At 43.0% G+C, this 21,456-nt stretch overlaps 1 protein-coding gene across 2 annotated transcripts in view; it reads left to right on the plus strand.

The window, feature by feature from the left end:
• tenm1 (teneurin transmembrane protein 1) overlaps nt 1–21,456 on the plus strand; it is a 306,672-nt gene that overhangs the window by 103,807 nt on the left and 181,409 nt on the right. For both annotated transcript variants that reach the window (XM_088081314.1, XM_042493760.2), the window contains 2 exons: nt 1,506–1,777; nt 7,114–7,437. In XM_088081314.1, the coding sequence (XP_087937440.1) occupies nt 1,561–1,777; nt 7,114–7,437 (541 nt within the window). In that variant the 5' untranslated portion in view covers nt 1,506–1,560. The remainder of the gene's footprint in view (nt 1–1,505; nt 1,778–7,113; nt 7,438–21,456) is intronic.

A 21,456-nucleotide genomic window follows, 5' to 3' on the forward strand; every position in this document is an offset into this window, starting at 1 on the left:
TCGCTCCTCGCCGTACCAGAGAGAAGGTGACACCAGTCAATCCCATTCTGACAGGGCAGCTGAGATAATAGCAGGCTTTGATTCCTTGCAATAACTCCTGCCAATCAGAATGAAAGGCATCGTGATTGCAGGGAACCACAAGCGTGTGCATGTGTGTGAGACGGCAGGAGCTTACAGTGTGCTACAGTACCGCTCAGGTAATTGCAAAATGTGGTTTTAAAGGCATTGTTGGGCTTTTTGGTGTCGTTAAATAGGAAACACATGGAAGGAAGAGATGAGTGCAGAGCTTTTTACAGATCATCTGCGCTATGATAATGTCTGCAGGGGGTGAGAGGGTGTGTGGGATGAACGTGCAAGCGACTTGGCCCATTTTTTGACTTGTTTGCTGTCAGGGGTCGTCGAACGGTCTGTGTGTGCATGCAAACAGGTCCGCGTGTGTGCATGCATGTGAGGAATGAGGAGGGTGAGCGCGAGGCCAGAGGAAGGAGTCTTTCAGGTGGAATAAAAGCATTACTGCAGTGGTAGAAAGGTCAGCTGTAAACTTGTATCAGACTAGTGGTGATCACCCTGTGCTGCAGATCTCTGAGGTATTGAGCAGGCACGCTCTAATGGCTTTGATATATGGACTACAGGACTCCCTGAAGAGGTCAATACCATAGCACTTTGTCTCTATGAGCAATGACCCTCTCAAGCTCCATTTAGAAGCTTTATATCTGCAGGAAATAGGCTGGAAAGGCCTCAGGCAGGGCACGGTGAAAGAGAACTAATATGAATGAAGTATTTTCTAATCACTTCTTCTGTGCTCTAATCGTTGTCCCCATCAATCATTAGTTATGGCGGTATAAGCATATTGTGCCGGACGTTATCAGAAATAGATTTTGATGTGGTTGAGGGAAGAACAAGAGAATTGGAGCTGAATAGAGCCAATTTATCATTACTCCATTCGGAAGGGCAATGACACTGCAAAGACTGGTGTCTAATAGTGTTTCATCATTACTTTGGAATCTGGTGAGTCACAGTGTTTTAATGAGAGTGACAGACGTGGGGCTCGGCTACAAATTTGTTGATTTAATCCGCCACTTGTCAATGGTTGTCTGTAAAAGAGAGATAAAGACTACAGTAGCGGGAGAAGACAAGAAACCACAACTGACAGAACGGAGGGCTGCGCTTGATTTTGGCCAATTTCTCTTCAAACACATCCAGACATAATGGCCCACCATCGCGGTCCCTTCTGAGCGTATTGATTTGGAACTAACCTTTGGTGTGAAATATGAAAGAAGCGAAATGCTGTTTATGAATGTCCGCCGTAATTGGAACGAGCAGACGTTGCAATATTGTCCCACTGTGTTCAATAACAGACTTCTTGTGCTATTTTTCTCCTCTGTTCAATCCCTTGTTTCCCTTCATTTTCCTCCGCTGGCCCATCCTTCTTCCCACTGTCCTTCCCTGCCTCCTTCCTCGCTTTACCTTTTCCTCCTTCCCCTCCATCTCTCTCTCACCTCCAGACTCTGTGCTCTCTGCTGTGGCTGTGCTGAGTGACTAAGCGGAGCCCTACAAGCCATGGAGGAGATGGACAGTAAACCCTACCAGCCGTTGTCTAAGGGGCGCCATGAAATGGAGATGTCCTACACCAGCTCGTCTGATGAGAGCGAGGACGGCCGCGCCCACCACCGCTCCTACACCTCACGCGAAACCCTGCCCGACTACACGCACGAGCTACGTCTCACCCTTGGATCACACCGGGAAAGACAGAGCAACTACAGCCAACCCCAGCCAGGTACCACACTCAGGCCACACTCAGGCTGGATGTGTTTACCTTGAAATAGCACAGATACTGTCTGTGCACACAAATGGCACATGTATGGTAGACACACACACACAAACGCGCACACACTCAGGTCTTTAAAAGGGCCTATGTGAATTACCTATTACGGTCCACAATGAGCCAGAAGGACAGTCGGAGGCAGCCAATTACCTCTTCTCCACTGAGGTGATATTTCTCTCCCACAGCTAAACTAGGTCAACCCCAAACCTCTCTGGCCTCACCTGGGGTGGAACACCACCCTTCATTACACACACACTCACAGATACAGACGGGCGGACATAGGCACACATACATTCGCACTTTTGACACATACACAGCGAAAAATTCTTCCCTGCCGGTGACAGGAGGAGAAATGGGCCAGCGCGTGCTGTGATGGATGGCCTTTATGCAGGTCATGTGTGGCGTTAAGAGAGAAGCCGCACCTCATCAGGACAGTGCCGCTGTGCAGGGTTCATAGTGATCAATAGCTTCTCTTTCTGCTACTCCAACCTCCCGCTACTCTGCAAGACCTACCCACCATGCTAACAAGCAACATTAGCCATTCACAACAGTTACAGCCCCTGACAAGCGGGCCGCTCCGGGGATTTCGTGTTTTGAATGCCACCTTCTATGGATTTTGTCGTATTGTTTGCCATGCAGCAACCCGTTGATGGCCGTTAGTCATCATCATTTCCTCAGCACCATTGCGGTGTCAAAGAGCACTTGCCTTTTTCAACAGTTACGGCCTTTCTGTTTCCATAACAAACAACATCCCCTGCCATCAGTGTCATATGGTAAGGTGCAAAAAGACCCCCCAAAGCAGCCTTTGAAATGTCAATGGCAGCCGGTTCAGCAAAGCACATCTGTTCATCTTTGGGCACTGGAGTTATATATAGCATACCCTACCTAAGTAACCAACTGTTAAGGGGGGACATTGCCTCCAGTGACGTTTTTAATGGATTACGGTGTTCCTGACAAAGATCAGCCAATTTGTTTCTCCTCTAATTCCCCACCCATGTTCCTCATATTTTCCTTCATCTTTTAAACCTCCACATCGGGCCCTCTCCTCCCCTCCTTTCCTTCCTCCTCTCCTCCCAGCTGCTAATTTTCCCTAATATTACACATTACTCTCTGTCCATTTAATCCCACATTGCCTCTGTGTTTTTCTACAGTCTACAATGATAGATAGATGGATATAGATAGATAGATAGATAGATAGATAGATAGATAGATAGAAGCTGCAGTAAGTGATGTTTCACATATAGAGATTATAGCTATTGATCATTTCCAACTTCTGTCCCTAGTTAGGCTTTTAGTAAAGAAAAAGAAAAAATATATATAAGATATCAAGTTGATATACACACAATAACAGTTATGGTAAAAGGAAGACAGAAGGAAAAAAATGATTTAATATTTATTCTCAAGATGACATAGAATTACCATATAGAAATACAGTATTAAAAAAGACACAAATGTCAATGTTACACACACTTACAAAAATATAAGACATTAAATATAGTTGAAAATGCTCACATCTCTGATTTGGCTTAAGCCAGACCATAAATCTTTTCTTCATATCTTGTGTTAATTTTATTTTGGTTGGTTAGTATGTTCCACATTTTTAGAGCCTTTTTTGGAAAAGGCTGACTGCCCCAAGGAGGTCTTACGACGAACGATTTTACAGCGGCCGCTTGCTGTGCCCCTGGTGTTCCTAGCACTATTTTGCCTGCTGATAAATTTGCATAGAATTTCTGGTGCTGAATTTTGAAGGCATTTCCAAATCAGTTTGAGGGACGAGAATTTTAGAAAATTATCAGAAGTGAGCAAATTTTACTGCTTCAGTATGTGACAATGATGCCAAGATAGATAGGTAGATAGATAGGTAGGTAGATAGGTAGATAGATAGGTAGATAGGTAGATAGATAGGTAGGTAGATAGGTAGGTATGTATGTATGTAGATAGATAGGTAGATAAATAGATAGATGGATAGATAGATAGATAGATAGATAGATAAGTAGATCCACAGTGATTCTTAAGAGCATAAGAGAGTTATGCTCAATATTTGGTTTTTGCCTCCCTATTAATTAGCTTAAATTAATTAAATTACACTCCACATTTGTTTACAGAAGCCAGAAATGAGTTACAGGAAAAAATGTCAAAAGATCCTCTTCACTCAAGAATGTGTTTTTCTCTTGTTTATGCTCCCCAAAGATCTGACCTTGACTATTCTGACTTGCATCTGTGCAAAGTTGTCAGCAGAGAGCTGTTTTCACATTCTTGAAGAGTTAGATGTCTGTTTACTTCCCTAAAATCTGAAATTCAAACATACAAGAGGCGAGCTAGATTAGTTTTGTTACTAATACAAAAGCCATTTGCTGACTAATAAAATGCCGGCAGAGAAAAGTGAAACCTGTAGCACAGATCGGGTTTTTAAGTTATTGAAAAATCAGCAAAAAACTTTACTTATACCTGTGATATATAACACACAATAATAATATGACCATTTGAAAGCACTGTAACATTGCAGCGGATATTATTTTATGTTTTGCAGCCTCTAAGAATGTGTTAGCCACTCTCAGTAACAGGCTGACAATAGGCAAACAGCATAAACAAATAAAAGATGGTAACTTTCCATCAGATCCACCCTACCGTCCAGGTATGATCGCTTCTGGCTCCAAAAAAGCAAGATAGTGACGGCCAAAATGCCGAACTTGTGACTTCAAAACCATATTTTGCAAACCAATGGATGACGCACTGAGGGAGCGTCAGCTTCTTGGATGTAGTCTGCGGGTCTGACTGAGGCTCAAACATGTACGGCTGAATCTCTCTGATGTTCCATCCAAAGCTGATGTTGGCCACCTCTTAGAGTGCTGCCCTTTCACCGGTCAACCTGGTGAAAGCTGTGGTGTTTGGCAGGGTGCAACGCCAGATTCAGAATTTCTCAATGAGGGAGAAAATGTAGATTTCCCTCCAGCCTCTTTATTTAGATTTTTATTTTACTCTATATGTGGGAAAATCATGTTAAACAAAACAATATTCATAGCAGTCTTTTACATGCTTTAAAATATGTCTGGAGGGGAACTTTTAATTATGCAGAAGTAACAGCCTTATGAGAACATGATCAGTTTAGTATGTATGGATGTTTTCCGCCTAATGCATAAAATGTAATTATGATAAATAAAATTACATTCATCGCAACGTGTAAGTAAACACGAGGGCGTAGACTCCATGGTTACACATGTTGTAGAGAGGAGATATAATACAGGAAGAAGAAAAAATGCTAGTGTGAATGCTTTTTATATCAATCTGGCAAATAACCCATATGATGAAACTGATTGTCATGATTATTCTATAATAACCCTATATTGTTACTCCCCCGCCCTAAACAAACAAGCTATCAAACAAAAAAAATATTTTTCAGTTGATCAGTTGTTTATCTGCATTTTGATGAGAAATGTTCATTATCCAGTGTCTTTGTTATGAGAATGTTACTGTAAATCAAAATTGAATGATTACTTTCTAACCTGGAACACATGCAGAGGAAGTAGAAGTAATTTTCTCCACCCAGAATTGTGTCAGTTTTTTCTTTCAGGCGGCACATGGCCCTAACTGCTTCGACAAGTCACAGAGCAGCCTAGACATAAAACTCAGTGCAAATAATGTTGTTCATAAAGCGTATTGCTGCATGATAATAAGGGCAAAAATTAGCTTCTGGGCCGCCATAACACACCACCCCCCCATTTGTCCCATTTTTCTTTGCAAGAAAACTATGTGGCCCTAGATTTTCTGTGTGGTTTATAACTTAATTAGCACAAACCATTTGGCACATAGTTTTGGGGCCCCTGTAAGTTTGGGGCCCTGGAGCCAGTCTCCTGCTTTGTTCACTTGGTAATGAAGCCATGGTGAAGGGGACGTGGTGCCCTGCCACATGTATAGCAGAAATTATACTACTGGGTAATTTCGATGTGTGTTTTCCATTACACCCACAACTGTAACAGTAACATTATAACCAAGATTGTTTTGGCAGCTATTCTGGTTTTTGCTTACAGCATGTACTTACAACATCGGGTGAAAGTAGTGTTTATTTATATGAATAGCCAATATTTCTCTTAAGTAATTCTCGAGCGGCTGACTGTAATGGCAGGAAATGGGAAGGTATTTAAAAAAAAAAAAAAATCATTTCCCTTTAATCACCTACTAAAATCTGCTCTTGCATTATAAAGTTGTTTGAAAAGAAAATGGTCAGTTTTTCAGTTTACAGTCAATTCATGTTTCTAGCTATGGGGAAATAGCCTATTTGCTCCTGAATTGCCCTCTTGCAACCAATTTGAGCTAAGCAGTAGTGTGTAGTGGTGACCAATCTTGCGCTGGTTTAATTCCGCCAGAACAGTGTGGAGCCACAGTTGGTCTTGACCCCATCAAACAGGCACAGCAGGACACATCGCTGGTCAATGGAGTGGTCAACAGGATTGTGGCTCTTATTGAAACACTGCGGTTTGTGTTCAAAGGACCCGACCTAACACACACATATTAACTGCACTAAGTGAGAGGGAGCGGAAGTCTCTCCTTCTTGAGTTCTCGCTGGAGTCTATATGGTACCAGGCTGCAGTAATATCTGTATAGATTTCAATTTACACCGTGTTTTAAAAAAAAATTCCATCAGTTCCATCACTTCCACTTATACATTCCAAACTGAAAACTGAGGTGGCGAGAAAGAAAATTTACTCAACTGCCTCTGCAGGAAAAAAAGGTAGAGCTCAATTGAATTGAATTGAATTGAAGTGTAACCAGAGGACTAACACAGTATATCTGATGTTCTCAGATAACAGGTTGATGCTTGGGATTGGAGGGCGTTCTAATACCTGAAAGCATATGAGGCTCAATTTTTCTCTCAGTCTGAGTCAATATTAATAAGGTTTGATCTTTATCTGATCTCTTCACCCCACCAAGGAGAATATAGATGAGATCAGTGCTCTGTTTGAGCAGCAGTTCAATACATCTCCAGCTCGATAACACACATCACGCCGCCCGAACAGGATATAGCTTCGCTGCAAATGGTTAAGAAAAATCGAGGGTGGCATTTTGATTTGGACTTGTGCTGCAAAACTTGTAATAAATGCTTGCTCAAATAACAGCCTGTCTCTTGACATAATTTGGGAGGATGTTTGGTGTTTGGCTTGTAAATGCCTGCCTCTGACAAACACCTGGTCAGCTTAGTTGCCTAAGCAAATAAAGACGCACGCAGGTATTAGAGGCTTTACGGCTCTATGGGATCTCAATCTGCCTGTCTCTCCTCCTCCTCCCTCTAGATTTAGACTTCTGTAAGGCTGGGCAGATGAGGAGCCCAGACTACCACATCCACCAACAGCAGCAACAGCAGCAGCAGCATCAGGAGGAGGAGGAGGAGGCGCTGTGCTCTGGACCGGCCGCTCATGTCCACAGCCGCTACTCCTTGGGCGTGGGCTCGGACGTGGACACGGAGCCAGAGGTGGACCCGTCTCCCGCTCACGGCCTGCAGCACATGTGGATGCGCGGCCTGAAGTCCGAGCAGAGCTCCTGCCTGACGAGCCGCGCCAACTCTGCCCTGTCTCTCACTGACACCGAGCATGACAGGAAGTCCGAGCCTGACAATGGTGAGTGAAGTATTTTTCTTCTTACTCCTCAAGGGGATTGAGGAGTAAAATGCCCGGGGGAGATTTAAACTGAGCAGATAATGTAGTGCACCTTTGATGATGCTTTTTTGTGCGTGTAAGTAGCATGTGTGCTGAAGTCAGGCTGCAGAATTTTACATTGCATCCTTGCAGCGATATATTAATAATAGAAGAAATTTCTCACCAAGTACTGCAAAGAAAAACAACATATAACATTAAAACTCTTTTCAAGGTTTAAGTTACAGCCTCAGGCAATTACGTGATTGAAACTCTCAGTTTTTGAACTAATGCTAATGCTTAAGTTCCTCTCCCTTTGAACGCTCTTTGATGTGGCTAAATACAGAAAATGTGCTATTGGTTATTTAGTCTCTGAAGCGAGCTCGTATTGGAGGTGAACCTGGGGTTGGCTGAGGATGGAGCTTGAAGAAAGTCCGGTGACGAACATCCATAGAATATGACTTGGAAAGGATTGAATATCCTTTGGAAGCTGAGGCAGATTTTGGTTTAAGGCTTGGAGGAGAAGGAATCGCAGGGGTCGGGCGTTTACGGTACCTGACTGGCTGCCTGAGGGCAGCTGACAACCGCCTCTGTGGGAAGACTATAGCCTGGAAGGAAGGAGAAGTTGAGAGGCGGGGGTGAAGATATGGGGCCAACCAGAGAAGAGTCTGGGATGGTGCCAGCTATCTGTCTTGCACTGCTGGGCTTGGCTCGGCTCCCCGCAGATGGAGAGTTAGTTAGAGGTGCACACAAACAAAGACAGAGCTCTCCAACCCATTCCCAAGGGCACTGTCTGTTTATGTGCCGCAAAAAAAGGTGGAACGTATTCAGCGGCTGAGAAAAAGGAAGGCTGATAGAGAAAGACAGAGAGGGGGGGAAAAAGAGACTTAGAGAGGGGAAGAATAAGAGACAGGGAGAGCAAAAAATGCTAATGAGAGAATAGAAATGGTAATGTAATGGTATAATTAGAATGAGAATAAAAGGGAATGAGTGGTTGAGGGTAAAACAGGTGAAGGAGAAGCTGGTTTCGAGTGATTGTTAGACAAAGATGGTGGGAGAGGGAGAGGACTGAGACAGGAGGGGAGAGGAGGATCAGCAAGCCAGAGGGAATCAGAGAGTTTAGGATGTGCTTGTTTATGTTTGGGATGCACCCAGGGGTGCTGTTTAATGGCAGCCTGGATTGGACATGGGAGTCAGCCTCGTGCAAAATCACAAGATGGAAGAGGAGAGAGCGAGGGAGTGAGAGAGTGGGAGTGCTTGCAGCATTACACAGTAATCAATTTGTGATGGCTGTGTGCATATGGACCAAAGTTATTACCATTTGAGATGAGGGACTCTTTATCCAGGGTCAGAATGAAAGCTGCAAAAGGGGGGAGGCAGATGGGCATGCGGCAGAGGAAACAGAAGCAAATGAGGACGGATGAAGTCACAGAAGTGAGGGGAGAGGATTTAAATGTTCAAAGCATTTGGCTTTACCGCTACAATGCACCAGGAAAGCTGGTTTATGTGTGGATTTCATATGTCACATGAAGAGCTGTACAGCACATCCTATGACTCTCCAAACCTTGACACCATCTCTCAAGAACATGCTCTTCCCTTCACTCAAGCTTCAACCGTCTCTCCGTGTATTCTCTTGCATTAGTGTCTTTACTCGGCATCCTTTTTTTCTTTCCTCTCCACCACCAGCCCATTTGTACTCATCCTCTGCCTGTCCATCTCCCCCTGACACGTGGCCAGGTGTGTCCATGCGTGGCATCCTCTAATAGGAAATGCATTATGGATGTCACATTTCTCTCCATCAGCACAACAAAGTCTCACACGCCCCTCTGTTCCCAGTGATAATGAAAGTTAGAGCCTCTCGCAAAAAGATGTTGGCGTAAAGGGGCTGAAATCAAAAAGCTAACGTCCCTGCCAAAATGAAAGTGCATTTTAAGTCGGCCCGACCTTGCACTCCCTTTGTCTTCAGAGCTCGCCCCCTCCCAAACCCATTAATGATGTCAGCTTCAAACTGGCAGGAATCCTTTTGTTCCTGGTCTGATTGAAGCTGACAAGTCAATTTAGTCAGTGTGTGTGTGTTTGTGTGTGTGTGTATATGTGTGAGAAAAATAGTGAGAGGGAGCGACAGATTAAGAAAGAGTAAAGGAGCAAGAGATTCATTTTGCGTGTGAAGCCACGTTGGTACAGATGTCTGTCTTTACTCTCTTTCGTGTGTGTGTGTGTGTGTGTGTGTGTGTGTGTGTGTGTGTGTGTGTGTGTGTGTGTGTGTGTGTGTGTGTGTGTGTGTGATGGGCTGATAGGGAGGGGTGCATGTCCAACTGTGACACCTCCCTTGAGGAAGGCTGTAGGTGTTCTTGAGCACCAGTCAGACCTGCTGACAAACTCAGCGAAACATCAACGGCCCAAATTGACGACGGCACACCGCTGGAACGGAGGAGATTGGCAGTAGAAAGACAAAGTGTAGTTCAACTAGAGTTTACTGCTGACACACATACAGACACACATGTACAATATACTGTCAGAGATATGTGGACAGTCATATGCATCATATTTAATCATTTTTACAAACAATAGATCATACTAGTTCTATGTATCGAACTGTTTCTACAAAGTTGGAGGCAGACTTTCATTTAATGTAGCATTTACCCTTTGAAACATGCAGCGACTCACTTTCCTTGTACTGCTTAAAGATGCCTCTCACAAGTATTTAACCCTTTGAACCCCAGACCAAATTGGTGAAATTTCTTTACAAAATATGGAAAAGGGGTATTGAGCAACTTTCCAATAAATGTTTTACAAATTGTAAGATTTTGGTAGATTTAGAAAATTACTTAAAAAACTAAACTGTCCAGCGGGGAAAAAAGCTAAGGAAAAACTATATTTAGAATTATCACAATTACACATCTAATATTATGTTTCATTATGCTTTTCCAGTTTTTTTTTTACTTAAAAACTTTAAAAAATGTATTATAAATATCATCACCATTATTATTGTTATTATTATTAGTTGTTGTAAAAGTAGTAGTAGTAGTAAATAAATGTATATACGTATGTGTTGTTGTTGTTGTTGTTGTTGTTACAAATTTCCTGATACATTTTTTTTGTAATTTCTTCTTGAAAAAAATTAAGCCAATTTGCTCAGGCTTCAAAGGGTTCAGATCTGAAATCATGAAAAACAGCCCCCCACAATAAGTGCTATGTAAGTGGATACACACACAAATGCTGCTACAGCTTTAATGCTACATTTTACCCTTTCTTTATAAATAAATCAAACAAAATGTATTGTGCAAATAAGCTTTAGAGGTGTTGCTAGCCCTTTTTTTTTTAACTTTGGAGAGAACCAGCCTTGCTGTTTAGGCTACATCTGCTTCCAGTGTTAATACTAAGGTAGGCTAATTATCTCCAGGCACTTACTACATATTGAACATACTGATGTGAGAGTTGTATTGATAACTCTCACAAAGAAAGCAAATAAGTTTAAGTGAAAAAAAGGCAAAATATTCTATAAAATCAATTTATTCCTGTCAAACACTTAATATGCAATGACATGATTGATTAAACTTCAAAACTGATTGCTGAAATAAATGCCGGGAGAAAGCAAGGAGGAAGGCTGATGAGAGAAAGACAGAGTGAGCAGATAGATTTGGTGACACTCTTCTGAACTACTGCAGTGTGGAATAATTTTTAAAAACTACATTAGCTTTATTATCTGGGTTACAACACTGTCCTATAATGAGATGCTAATTAATTGGGCACTTTTTCATTAGTTCAATCAGTTGCAGATTTACTCTAGGCTTTTGTCTATCTTTTCAGCTTATCTTTTTTTCCCTTTCACTTTTGGGATTGACACATTGTCATGTAGCAGACAGCCTCCTGGTTTTACATGACTGCACTTTTCATACATCGTCCTCTGAGCTGAAAGGGTTCTAAGGCAACTGCAAACAGCAGTCCAATGAAAGGCTCTATCGCTCATTATGGTAGATAACTTTCTGTGCTAAAATGCAAATATCTATGTAATTACCACAGCCTGAGTAAGCACTTGATTCTGATTGGCCGCGGGACGTCCATTATTTTTTAAAAACTTGACAACTCTCTTATAACTGTCTGATCACAGGGCTAAATTAATACACTAGAAAGGTTTGAGTGTTCTGTTTCGCCATACAGCGCTGATAATGGTTAGAAGAAAATGGGTTTTCATATTGCCTCAAACATTTATAGTTCCCGAGTTAGCAATCAAGACCTTTGAAAGTAGTAGTGCTGAAAAACATGGTTCTGTATGGATGTAATCCCGTCACATCAAGACATGTATGCCCACGTCTGTTGATCTGACCTGGCAGTGATACTGTGTTGCATACAAACAAATGCAACAGGACACATAAAACATGCATTAAAATATGAATAAATAAAGACAAAAAAGTGCATTAGTATTCAATTTTTATTTGATATTATCTTCTCTGATAAGCAGGCTGATAGTAGATGAATATTTCAAAGCAGGATGTTGCTAAATGAATATTAAAATCCTGTGATGTGATCTAACACTCAATGGAGACAAAGTAATTTGAACAGAAATGCAACTCCCTTCCTTGTTAATTGTAATCAGACATGAATTTATTTACACTTGACAGCTTGTGCCTCTTGAATTCAATTTGAGCACACTCATTTCTCAAACAAATTTTCTTCCAAATATTAATTCCCCTTGTTCATGTGTAAAACATGCATTCTTCAAGCGTGCAATTGTCCAGGACGGAGAGCATATCTGTCCACAATTTGCTAGTTTTTTTTTTTTGCTTCACGCTTCATGCTTTCATATCTTTATAAATTGGAAACATTTGGGATTTGGACTGTTGGTTGGACAAAACAAGTAATTTGAAGACATCCCAAAAGGCTATGGAAATTTCTGATATACATTTATTACTTTTTTTCCACTGTATTAAGACTGTTCCATTCAAAAAACCTAATTTGTTAAAATTTCAAAAGGGGCCAGAAGGCCTTTTTCACATCTTACTCCCTAATTTCCATTTTTTATAATATGCTTGTCCAATAAATGAAGGATAAGCAAATTAAATGTTCTCTGCCTTGAATGAGAGTTGCAGTAGATGCCTGCCAGGTCTGAACTTACTAACACTAAATGAGGCATATTGCCCAAAAATAGATTGCTGCCATTAGACCTTCAAATAAAGTCATTTAGATTTTTTTTTCACAGTGAAGCTGTTGTCCTTGCCTTGAAATAAGACAAGCATGAATGTTACCTTAAACATAAATGTTACATGCCGGCTATAAACGAGGTAGTTCGGGGGCCTGGGGGACTGCACAATGTCATAGAGGGCCCTCATATCTTTTATAAACATGGTCCGTTATTTTTATAATGATGTGCCAAAGTTTTGCAGTCAAGTTTGGGCAAGCTGTGTTCAAGTAAGTGTTGCAGGAGGTCAGCAAGGGCATCAAGACAAAGGGTGGGAGAGTGGAGTGAAAAACTGACCTTACGGTTTAATGAGCAAGCGTACGGCACAGAGAAAGACAAAGGCAGGGCACAGAGAAGATAGGAAGACAGAGAGGCTTGCTGGCAACTAAAGACATTGCACAGGATATTAAAGAGCCATCATCAGAAAATCCTGGCGAGGTTTAGCTTTTATACTGAATTTAATTTTAGCTAGCAGTCATTTGATACGTGTTAAAGTTAGGAGTACGATTTAGACGAACTGATGGAATCTGGTGAAATAGCAACAGGTGTTAACGCAGAATTAGATCTCAGATGGGAATCAGATTTTCAGGATTTCTCGACTTTATGATGCAATTCTGACATTTATTAGGCAATCTGGACTTTTAATTAGATAGTGAGGGAATTACGAATGTTTCATGTAAGCTTCCTTATCCAAAAGTGTCAGATAAGAGCATTTAAGCAATGCGAATGAAAATGGGTTTTATGTGTTTTTCCTCCTTCTGATGTCAGAAGACACAAATCTCCTCTTGGCAGCTCCGCAGCCGTGATAACCTCACAGGAATCGGGAAACTACAATACCCTGAGAGATAGAGACATCTGCAGATGTGCCAATACAACCGCACGTGTGGACACGCACAGACACACAATCTGTATCCTCTAACTTCCCTGGCGTGTTTGTGTGTGTGCGTGCAAGAAGAGGTCTAAGTGGCAACACCAGGCAAACAGCCGCGTACTCTTACCTCCCTCTTGCCTTCCCAAGGCCCAAGGGGTTTTGCAGGAATGGATTTGTCTATTAGCTCGTAAAGAACATTGCTCAGTGCCATATCGATCATCTGAGCTGTAACGTTTAGGGTCTTTAAGTTGTAGAGTTGATCTAGTGGTACACAGACTCCCCTGGCTATTTTACCAGAGTGAGAGATGATCAACTTAACCCTGGTGCCGCGCTTGGCCAGAGGAAACGCTATAAACACGTCCGCTGGAGCCAGAAACCGTTTTTATTGAACCGCCCGTTCAGCCGTCCAGGAGAGGCTGAAGAGCTACCATGAATCCGCCAGGTGCCTTATTGCAGCAACAGTGTGGTTTTGCTCTCTTTAATAGCAGTCTCATCACATAGTTAGCCATGCAGGCTTCTGTTCATGACAGGCTGTCAGGATGTCGGACCCCACCCTGTTGTCCTAATGATGGACCTTTACAGCTCACTGATCCAAAGGAAGACCTACTGGACTGTACTACTGGTTGATGGGGGTTACGCCTATGTGTGTGTGTGTGTGTGTGTGTGTGTGTGTGTGTGTGTGTGTGTGTGTGTGTGTGTGTGTGTGTGTGTGTGAGGGAGAGAGAGAGCGAGAGGGATAATTTTCTGTTCTGTCTGTCTCTGTGAACGCTCACGCCCCTCCTCCATCCTCATCCCGCTGCCATGGCAACAGTCATCAAATCAGAACATCAACCGTTGCTTTCATCTCACGTTGTCCACCGGCTGCCTACAGGCTGTCTGTATACATAAACTGCGTGATGGAAACATCACAGAGTCCAACCGCTACTTGCCATTTTAATAAGCGGCCATATCCCGCACAACTCCACCATCACCTACACAGCACAAGAGGTGAGAGGCGAGCAGGCGAGATTTTTTTCCTTTTTTCTTTTTTTTTTAATAAACAGTCGAATAAGCTGGCTTAAAACTGTTTTTAGCTCCCAGCGCTGTTGGAGTATTAAAATGAGAGGAGAGCATGGTGAGTGGCACATGAATAAGCTCACAGCAGAAAGGAACAATAGCCCCGAGAGTGTACTGAGAGATTAGTGCAAATCAGAGTGTTCTGCACTGGGGGAGAGAGGCTGAGAGGGGGCGGAGGACACAAAGGTGCCTGTACTGTATGGACACACACTCACTCAGATGCCCACACATGCTCCTGTTGTTTTGTGTGTGTGTGTGAGGGGGTCAGTGGGGTATTTTATTTTGGAGGGGTGTAGCCACAACACAGCTGGAAATGGTTGCCATGGAGAGGGGAAGGAAATTAATTTTTCTCTAAATTTCTCTCTTTTTGTTTACCTGCGGTGCAGGCATAGTGAAAAGACGCCGGCTTCTGTGAATGGCCACCTAGAAAGCGTTGTTGCACAATGATGGAGAAAGGAAAAGAAAAGTGAGCGAATCAGGACCTTTCTGTCCTGCACAATACCATCCTCTGTGTGGATGAATGGGACCTGTCGTGGAGCAGGCTTCTGCTACGAAAAAAAATGTCTGAATAGCGAACCTACAGGTTCATTGTTATTTGGATAATCAGAATTGTCATCTGAGCCTGCACAGGGATTTGGATGCATTTGCCAAGAGGATGTCAGTGGAAGTAATGGCAGCATAGTGGTTTCCCCGCCATTAACAGTCGCTGCCATTTTAGTTTAACTGCTTGTAGTAATAGCTGCTCCTCCGACGCAGCCGTTGTGATACTGCCAGGGATACTCCTGCCATGGCTGCGTCGGTGCCAGTGTTAAAGGCTGCCTTCACAGCCGTGGTGCCAGTAGTAAAGGCTGTTGTTACATGGCACTGTGCCCTGAGCCTGTCAGACCTCCAGGGTGTGTACACCACCTGTCATTATCAGCTCTCAGCCCTGGCAGCTTCGGACAGCTAATGGTCCACTGGGTCTCACCCAACAATCTGCTGACCAGTATGAGTGCTGCTGGTTGGACGGCTGGACACCCTACGCAGACACATGCCCATGTGTGCGCGTACACAGATGTGAGCGCACTGACGTGCAAGTGCTCAGGTGTGCACAGACTTCTGCACAGTACAAACTGTCCACATCTAGAAAAGAAAGTATTTTAAAGTCCAAGTGACACCCAAGTTAAAGCATCTGCAACGTCTGTGACGTCTTTCCCAGTGAAACTGAAAATTTGGTGTACAGCTACAAGAGGGATTGTAGAGGCAAATAAATCCTTTGCATTTGATTGGACCGCTAAAGTGGGCGGGATTAGACTGCTGGCCAGTCCATCCTAGTCCATCCTATGCTCCATGTAATGTTTGCTGCTGAAGCAGTCCACTGTACAATGCCTTGCGCATAATCTGGAGCTGTCAAGGATACCAGTTTCTTCAAAGTGAATACATTTTAGCCAGAGGGCCAGTAACTGGTATTTTGGGGGGAAGGAAGGTGCACTGGCATGACGCAATATTGCAAGCTAAAATCTGCAGATTGATTGATGGGTGGATGTCATATTACTATTTGAAACTCATTGGTATTAGCAAAGGAAACACATGTCATATTTAGTTTTACAGGAAGAAAACATGATAAATTTTGATCAAGTGGAGACCTCAGAGGCTAAGAAATGAAGCCAGTGTGGAAGTGCATCTCCTCTAATGGCTACTTGAGGCTGACTCCAAAACAGAGTTCATCCCAATAGACCCTCATGTTAAAGTGCTCAACTTTACAGTGAAAATAAACATGTTTACAGCCTGGTACAAAATAACTACGCTGGTTTCCATAGCTAATTTCAACATAGATAACAACTGTACGTGGGGGAAAGACAAGCAGGAATGAATGAATGAATGAATGCATTTGATTAATGAATGAACAAATTAGACCTGAGCCACATTTTTTTAGAATTAGAAACAAAGACCTGATAATTAAAAAGTGGGCGTGTCATAACAGTGACGTCCTGAAGGTATAGTAGGATCCATCAAGGAGAGAGAGGGACGAAGCCTATCCTATGCTCCTATAATGCTAATTGCTTAAGCAGCCCAATGTAAACACAGACGCCACTTTCCTCAAGTGAATTGACTCAAGCCCACAGCTTGTTACCATGGTATTTTGGGAAAACAAAGACATTCTGCAAAGCATGCTCTGGCTAGCTAACCAGCTTTGTGTGGCTAAAAGTTGCACTTTGATTGATGGGTGGATATCGTGATCATAGGTTGTAAAAATTAGAGATTTAGCACTGGTTTGTGGAGTACCATTTTGAAGCCTCGGTCAGCCTGTCACTAACAGCGGCTTGCCCCTAATTATAAGCCTTGAAAAAATGTAAACAGATGAGCTTTATAAAAAATCACCCCCAGTGCAGCTGTAATGAATGTTGAAATTTGGAGAACAAAACTGTTTTTTGTAGGGCATGTCAGGCTGTAAACATGTTTATTTCCACTGTAAAGTCAGGTGTTTTAACATGGGGCTCTATGGGGATTTACTGGAGCCAGCCTTATGTGGTGATTCAAGGAAGAGCAATTTTTGGCACTTCTGTGTTTCATTTTTCAGTCCCTGGAGGTTGCTGCTTGGTCATTATATTATTGGTGGAAATTTGCTGGTACCACCTTATGACAGGGCACGTAATATTTTGCTTTACAGGAAGAAAACATGATTGTATTCTGATATAAGAATATGAAGAAATCGAATTTTCTGTACTTTCTTGGCATGTATTTGTAAAATATAAATTGATCATGGATGTGATCTACAAGGGTTAAAGAGGCATTTTTATTTCATCTCAACTATAAATGAAAAAAAAAAAGATGATATATGAGCCTATTTCATTCATTCACTTTGCCCCGGGATGGACTTCTTTTACTCATTCGAGAATTGTCTGTATGATTTATAGGATTGGATTGCAACCTTTGTCACAGGCAGCGTTTAATTGAAAAAGCCACAACAGGACTTTGGAAAGCCATTAATTGTTACGGTTAATTAAGGTAAACATTAAATGAAGAGAGTTTTAATTGGTTTCTCTTGATGAGGGTAGGGATCTGGGGTGACCAGAATCTGCATATGTAAATAACTGAAAACTCCTCTAGGCCTTGGCTGTACTCTCTCTGCCTTAGAGTCCTCTCTCTCTTTGTTTCTGTTTATTTTCCTCTGTATCTGTCACTGTCTCTCTCTCATTTTTCTCTGCACACACCGATGCATGCGCGAACACACCACAGATTCACACACCTTGGCCCCAACCGAGCTGTCGGCGATACAAATGGGGTGCTTTTGTCAAGTGACATTGATGTGATATATGTACATGCTAAACGCTAAACCGGCGCTCCCTGAAGAGATACATTTGTTAAGACGAGACATGACAGATTGGCATAAGACATCACCTTCATATATACAATACGTGGAATTATCCCAGGGCCCTCAACATTCAAGCAGACTACGTTTATTTATAGTATTTTATTTTTGAAAGAGGATGTGGGATGCTGATATGTTTGTGCCCACTGGTGCTCATCATAGCACATTTGATTGACCACTCTCTCCTTGCGTTAAAGATTCATTTATATGCTGTCAAACTGTGGCACAGATTGCAATGTGTACATATGGAAAATATCGCAGATATGTCAAAAAATAGCAGCCTTTCTCCCTTTTTTTTTTCATGTCCTCTGAACAGCTGCCACCTGTGCCAGAGGAGAGGGCGTTAATAGCGCACCCAATCACTTTGCGAGATAGATCACCCTAACACCAGATAGATAATCATGCTGTTAAATAAATAGCTTCTTAAAATGCTTCCGAATGCTGCTAAAAGCATGAGCATTTTTATGGGTGACTTGGGAAAAGAGAGTGGTGGTGTCAGGGGGAGAGGGGTGGTACTGAATTTGCATTGCAGTGTCTGCGGCTGAAAGCGTATTTGTGTGTGCATGTGTGTGCGGACGAAGCGAGCAGACAATTGGACGGCTGCTCGGTCACCCGGTCACCATGCTGCAGTAGAAAAGCTTCTCATGGCCAATGCAGGGCTCTTGCCAGTGTTTCACAAAAAACTGAAAGCCTAGCGCTGTCCAAGCAGATGCTCAATGCCATTTCCAGATAGTGTCTATATGCATGCATCTGCAGTGGGTGGGGTGGGTGTGTGAATGGATGTGCACAACGTAGTTGTGTGTGTCCATGTGCTTCCAAGCAAGCGTGCACTTTGTGTTCATGTCTGTGTGCGAGTGTGTTTTGTTCCAAACAGATGTTTTTTTTTTCCAATGTGTGTGTACTAGCTGAATCAGATCAACACCAGCCGGTGCAGTGAGTCTGGCCAAGGTGGATAATATTCAGTGCGCACTGTGGCCAATACCACACACACAAACACACACACACACACACACACACACACACACACGTGCAAAACACTGAAGAGACTAGGTCGAGCAAGTTGGAGGAAAAAGCACATGCAGGCAAAGCTTTACATTAAACCCAACATTTTTAGCTGACTCCAAGGAATAAGTGTAAACTGCAGATTAACCCATCATGAAGCATCGTGATAGCTAGTAGCATTGTAATAAAGAAATTGCAAAAGCAGGAAAGAAAATATCATCATCACATTAAAGTAAATGAGGAGGTGGTGGAAGCGATTGTGCGGTACATCGTGAATACACTTAATATCACTCAGTAGCTGTGTCCCAATTCAGGGTCTGCATCCTTCGGAGGCTGCATTCGAAGGCCAATTACGTCCTGCGCCTGTGAAAGGCTGTCCCATTTGGTCACAAGTCGAAGGCTCCTCCTTTCGCAGCCCACAAATGCGTCCTCCTTTTCCCTCTGTTTGGAGGACACATCGCTACTATCCTTCGCGGCCTTCCATTTCCCAAGATTCCTTGCGCGCCCGCGATCTTCAAAAATAATGGCGGCACAGAGCGGAGATCGGAGCGTTGATTTAACTTAATGTGGGTTTTTACTCATTTGAAAATCAAACGCCAGATATGTTAAACTTAGAGGGACATTATAATTTCATTCATAATACGTGACGTTAGTAATGCTAACATGTAGCCACCTAGCAGCCCCGCTGTGCTGCCCGCAGCCGCGGAGAGCTCCGTCCGCAGCCGCGGAGAGCTCCGTCCCCTGACGGAGGCTTTACTGCGCGAAAAATCAGCTTCCGACGCGGACAGAGGCGCTTGTCCTCCTCCTCCAGCAAAATTTAAATAAAAAGTAAATTTTAAAAATACAATAATTTCTTTGCTTTAGTGCCCCCCCTCAGCTGATGTGGGGGTAAGGGCGGAACATCTGGTGACGCAACCAGGAAATCCTCCGAAGGCTGCGTAGGCTGGGTCCTCCGAAGGATGCAGACCCTGAATTGGGACACAGCTAGTGTGCTCATTGAAGTAATGCTGCACTTTAGCTCCAGGTGGAAAAGACCCACTTCCCATAGATGCCCGTCAAGCTTTTCAAAAAATAATAGTTTGTAATAATAGTGGCAGATTTACGATCGACATTTATAGTGATTCTTTAGACAATGGTTTATTTCAAATTGTTAGAGAACAGTAGACTCTCAATACCGACCGGTGATATTTCTGGCTGAGATATCAACTGTTATGGGCAAATTTTATCAAGAGTAGCTGATTAGAAATGAGAGCCCTAACTCTTACATATACACTGGATGGCCAAATTCTGTTGTGGTAAAAGACTGGAGCGGGGGCGCCTGGCGGCTCAGTGGATAGAGCGGTGCCCCATGTACAGAGGCTATGTCCTCGCCGCAGCGGCCGTGGGTTCGAATCCAACTACAGCCCTTAGCTACATGTCTTCCCCTCTCTCTCTCTCCCCTTTCACACTCACAAGTGTCCTGTCAATTAAAGGCAATAAAAGCCCCAAAAAATAATCTAAAAAAAAAAAGAAAGACTGGAGCTAAAGCTGCAAATCTCAGGCAAAAAGTAGAAGACGTGGACCATTATACCATTGTTCTTGCAGTTAGTCCCATTTTTCTCATAAGGAAAAATACTACATCATTGCCACAAAGGGGTTTTAACATTTACTTTTCATACAGACCCTAAAAGGTTCCTCGTGCCCCACTGACCAAATTACCATAATTTGACGCCCTGGATATGAGTACTGGCTGTTATAGTTAAATACCCTTGGGTTTTTTGGTTTTGAAAAGGCTAAAGCCCTATGCCTGCTGTGCCTTGTTACTGTTGCTAAACTATGATTGGGCTATCGATGTCCGTGGCAACAGTTTAGTGAATGGTTGGTCTTTTGTTTTAATTGATTCATTTTGAGTTAATATAATAAGCAACACACATGCTGAAGCATGAATGTGAGCAACACCTGCTCACACCATAAGCCGATTCCCCTTTCGTCCATCTTGAACCTCGGGGTTTATTCTAATCTGTCCAAGGAACTATACATCCGTAGTTTTTAGACAGAGTGGATATGCTCCACCAGTTCTTAAGGTCTCCCTCCCTCCCTCCCTCCCTACCTTGAGGAACTGGTGTAACATTCAAGGTACATTCGTCTATTGTTTTGTGGCGGAATAAAGGGAATGACTGTAGCCCTGCCTGAGCGGGGAAGATCCCTGTACGATTTGGGAACGAGCAGAAATGAGTCTAGCCTGTGAGATGTGTTGAGAGATGATCACCTCGGGGAAGCATGAGCCGTGCCCCCTCATAGCTGCAGAGCGAAACAGGGATAATGGGGTATGCGGCTGGCAATAGGCGGATGCGGTTCTTCTTTTCTAGTCTTTTTGGGTCAGCACCAGAGATGGGTCAGCTCACAGACGGAGTGGAGGAAACAGAGGGAGGAAGAATGAATGAGAGTAATATCTCATATGTCTGTCCTTGCCCCCGGTTGCCCTCAGTCAAATCCTCACCATTATGCTTTCATGCCTGATTTATGTGATGCGGGTGATGTAGCAGTATCTTTTCTTTCTGCTTT

The sequence above is a fragment of the Plectropomus leopardus genome, chromosome 8, assembly GCF_026936395.1.
Source record: "Plectropomus leopardus strain MGB_pleo_1.0 chromosome 8, ASM2693639v1, whole genome shotgun sequence".
Classification (NCBI taxonomy): Eukaryota; Metazoa; Chordata; class Actinopteri; order Perciformes; family Serranidae; genus Plectropomus; species Plectropomus leopardus.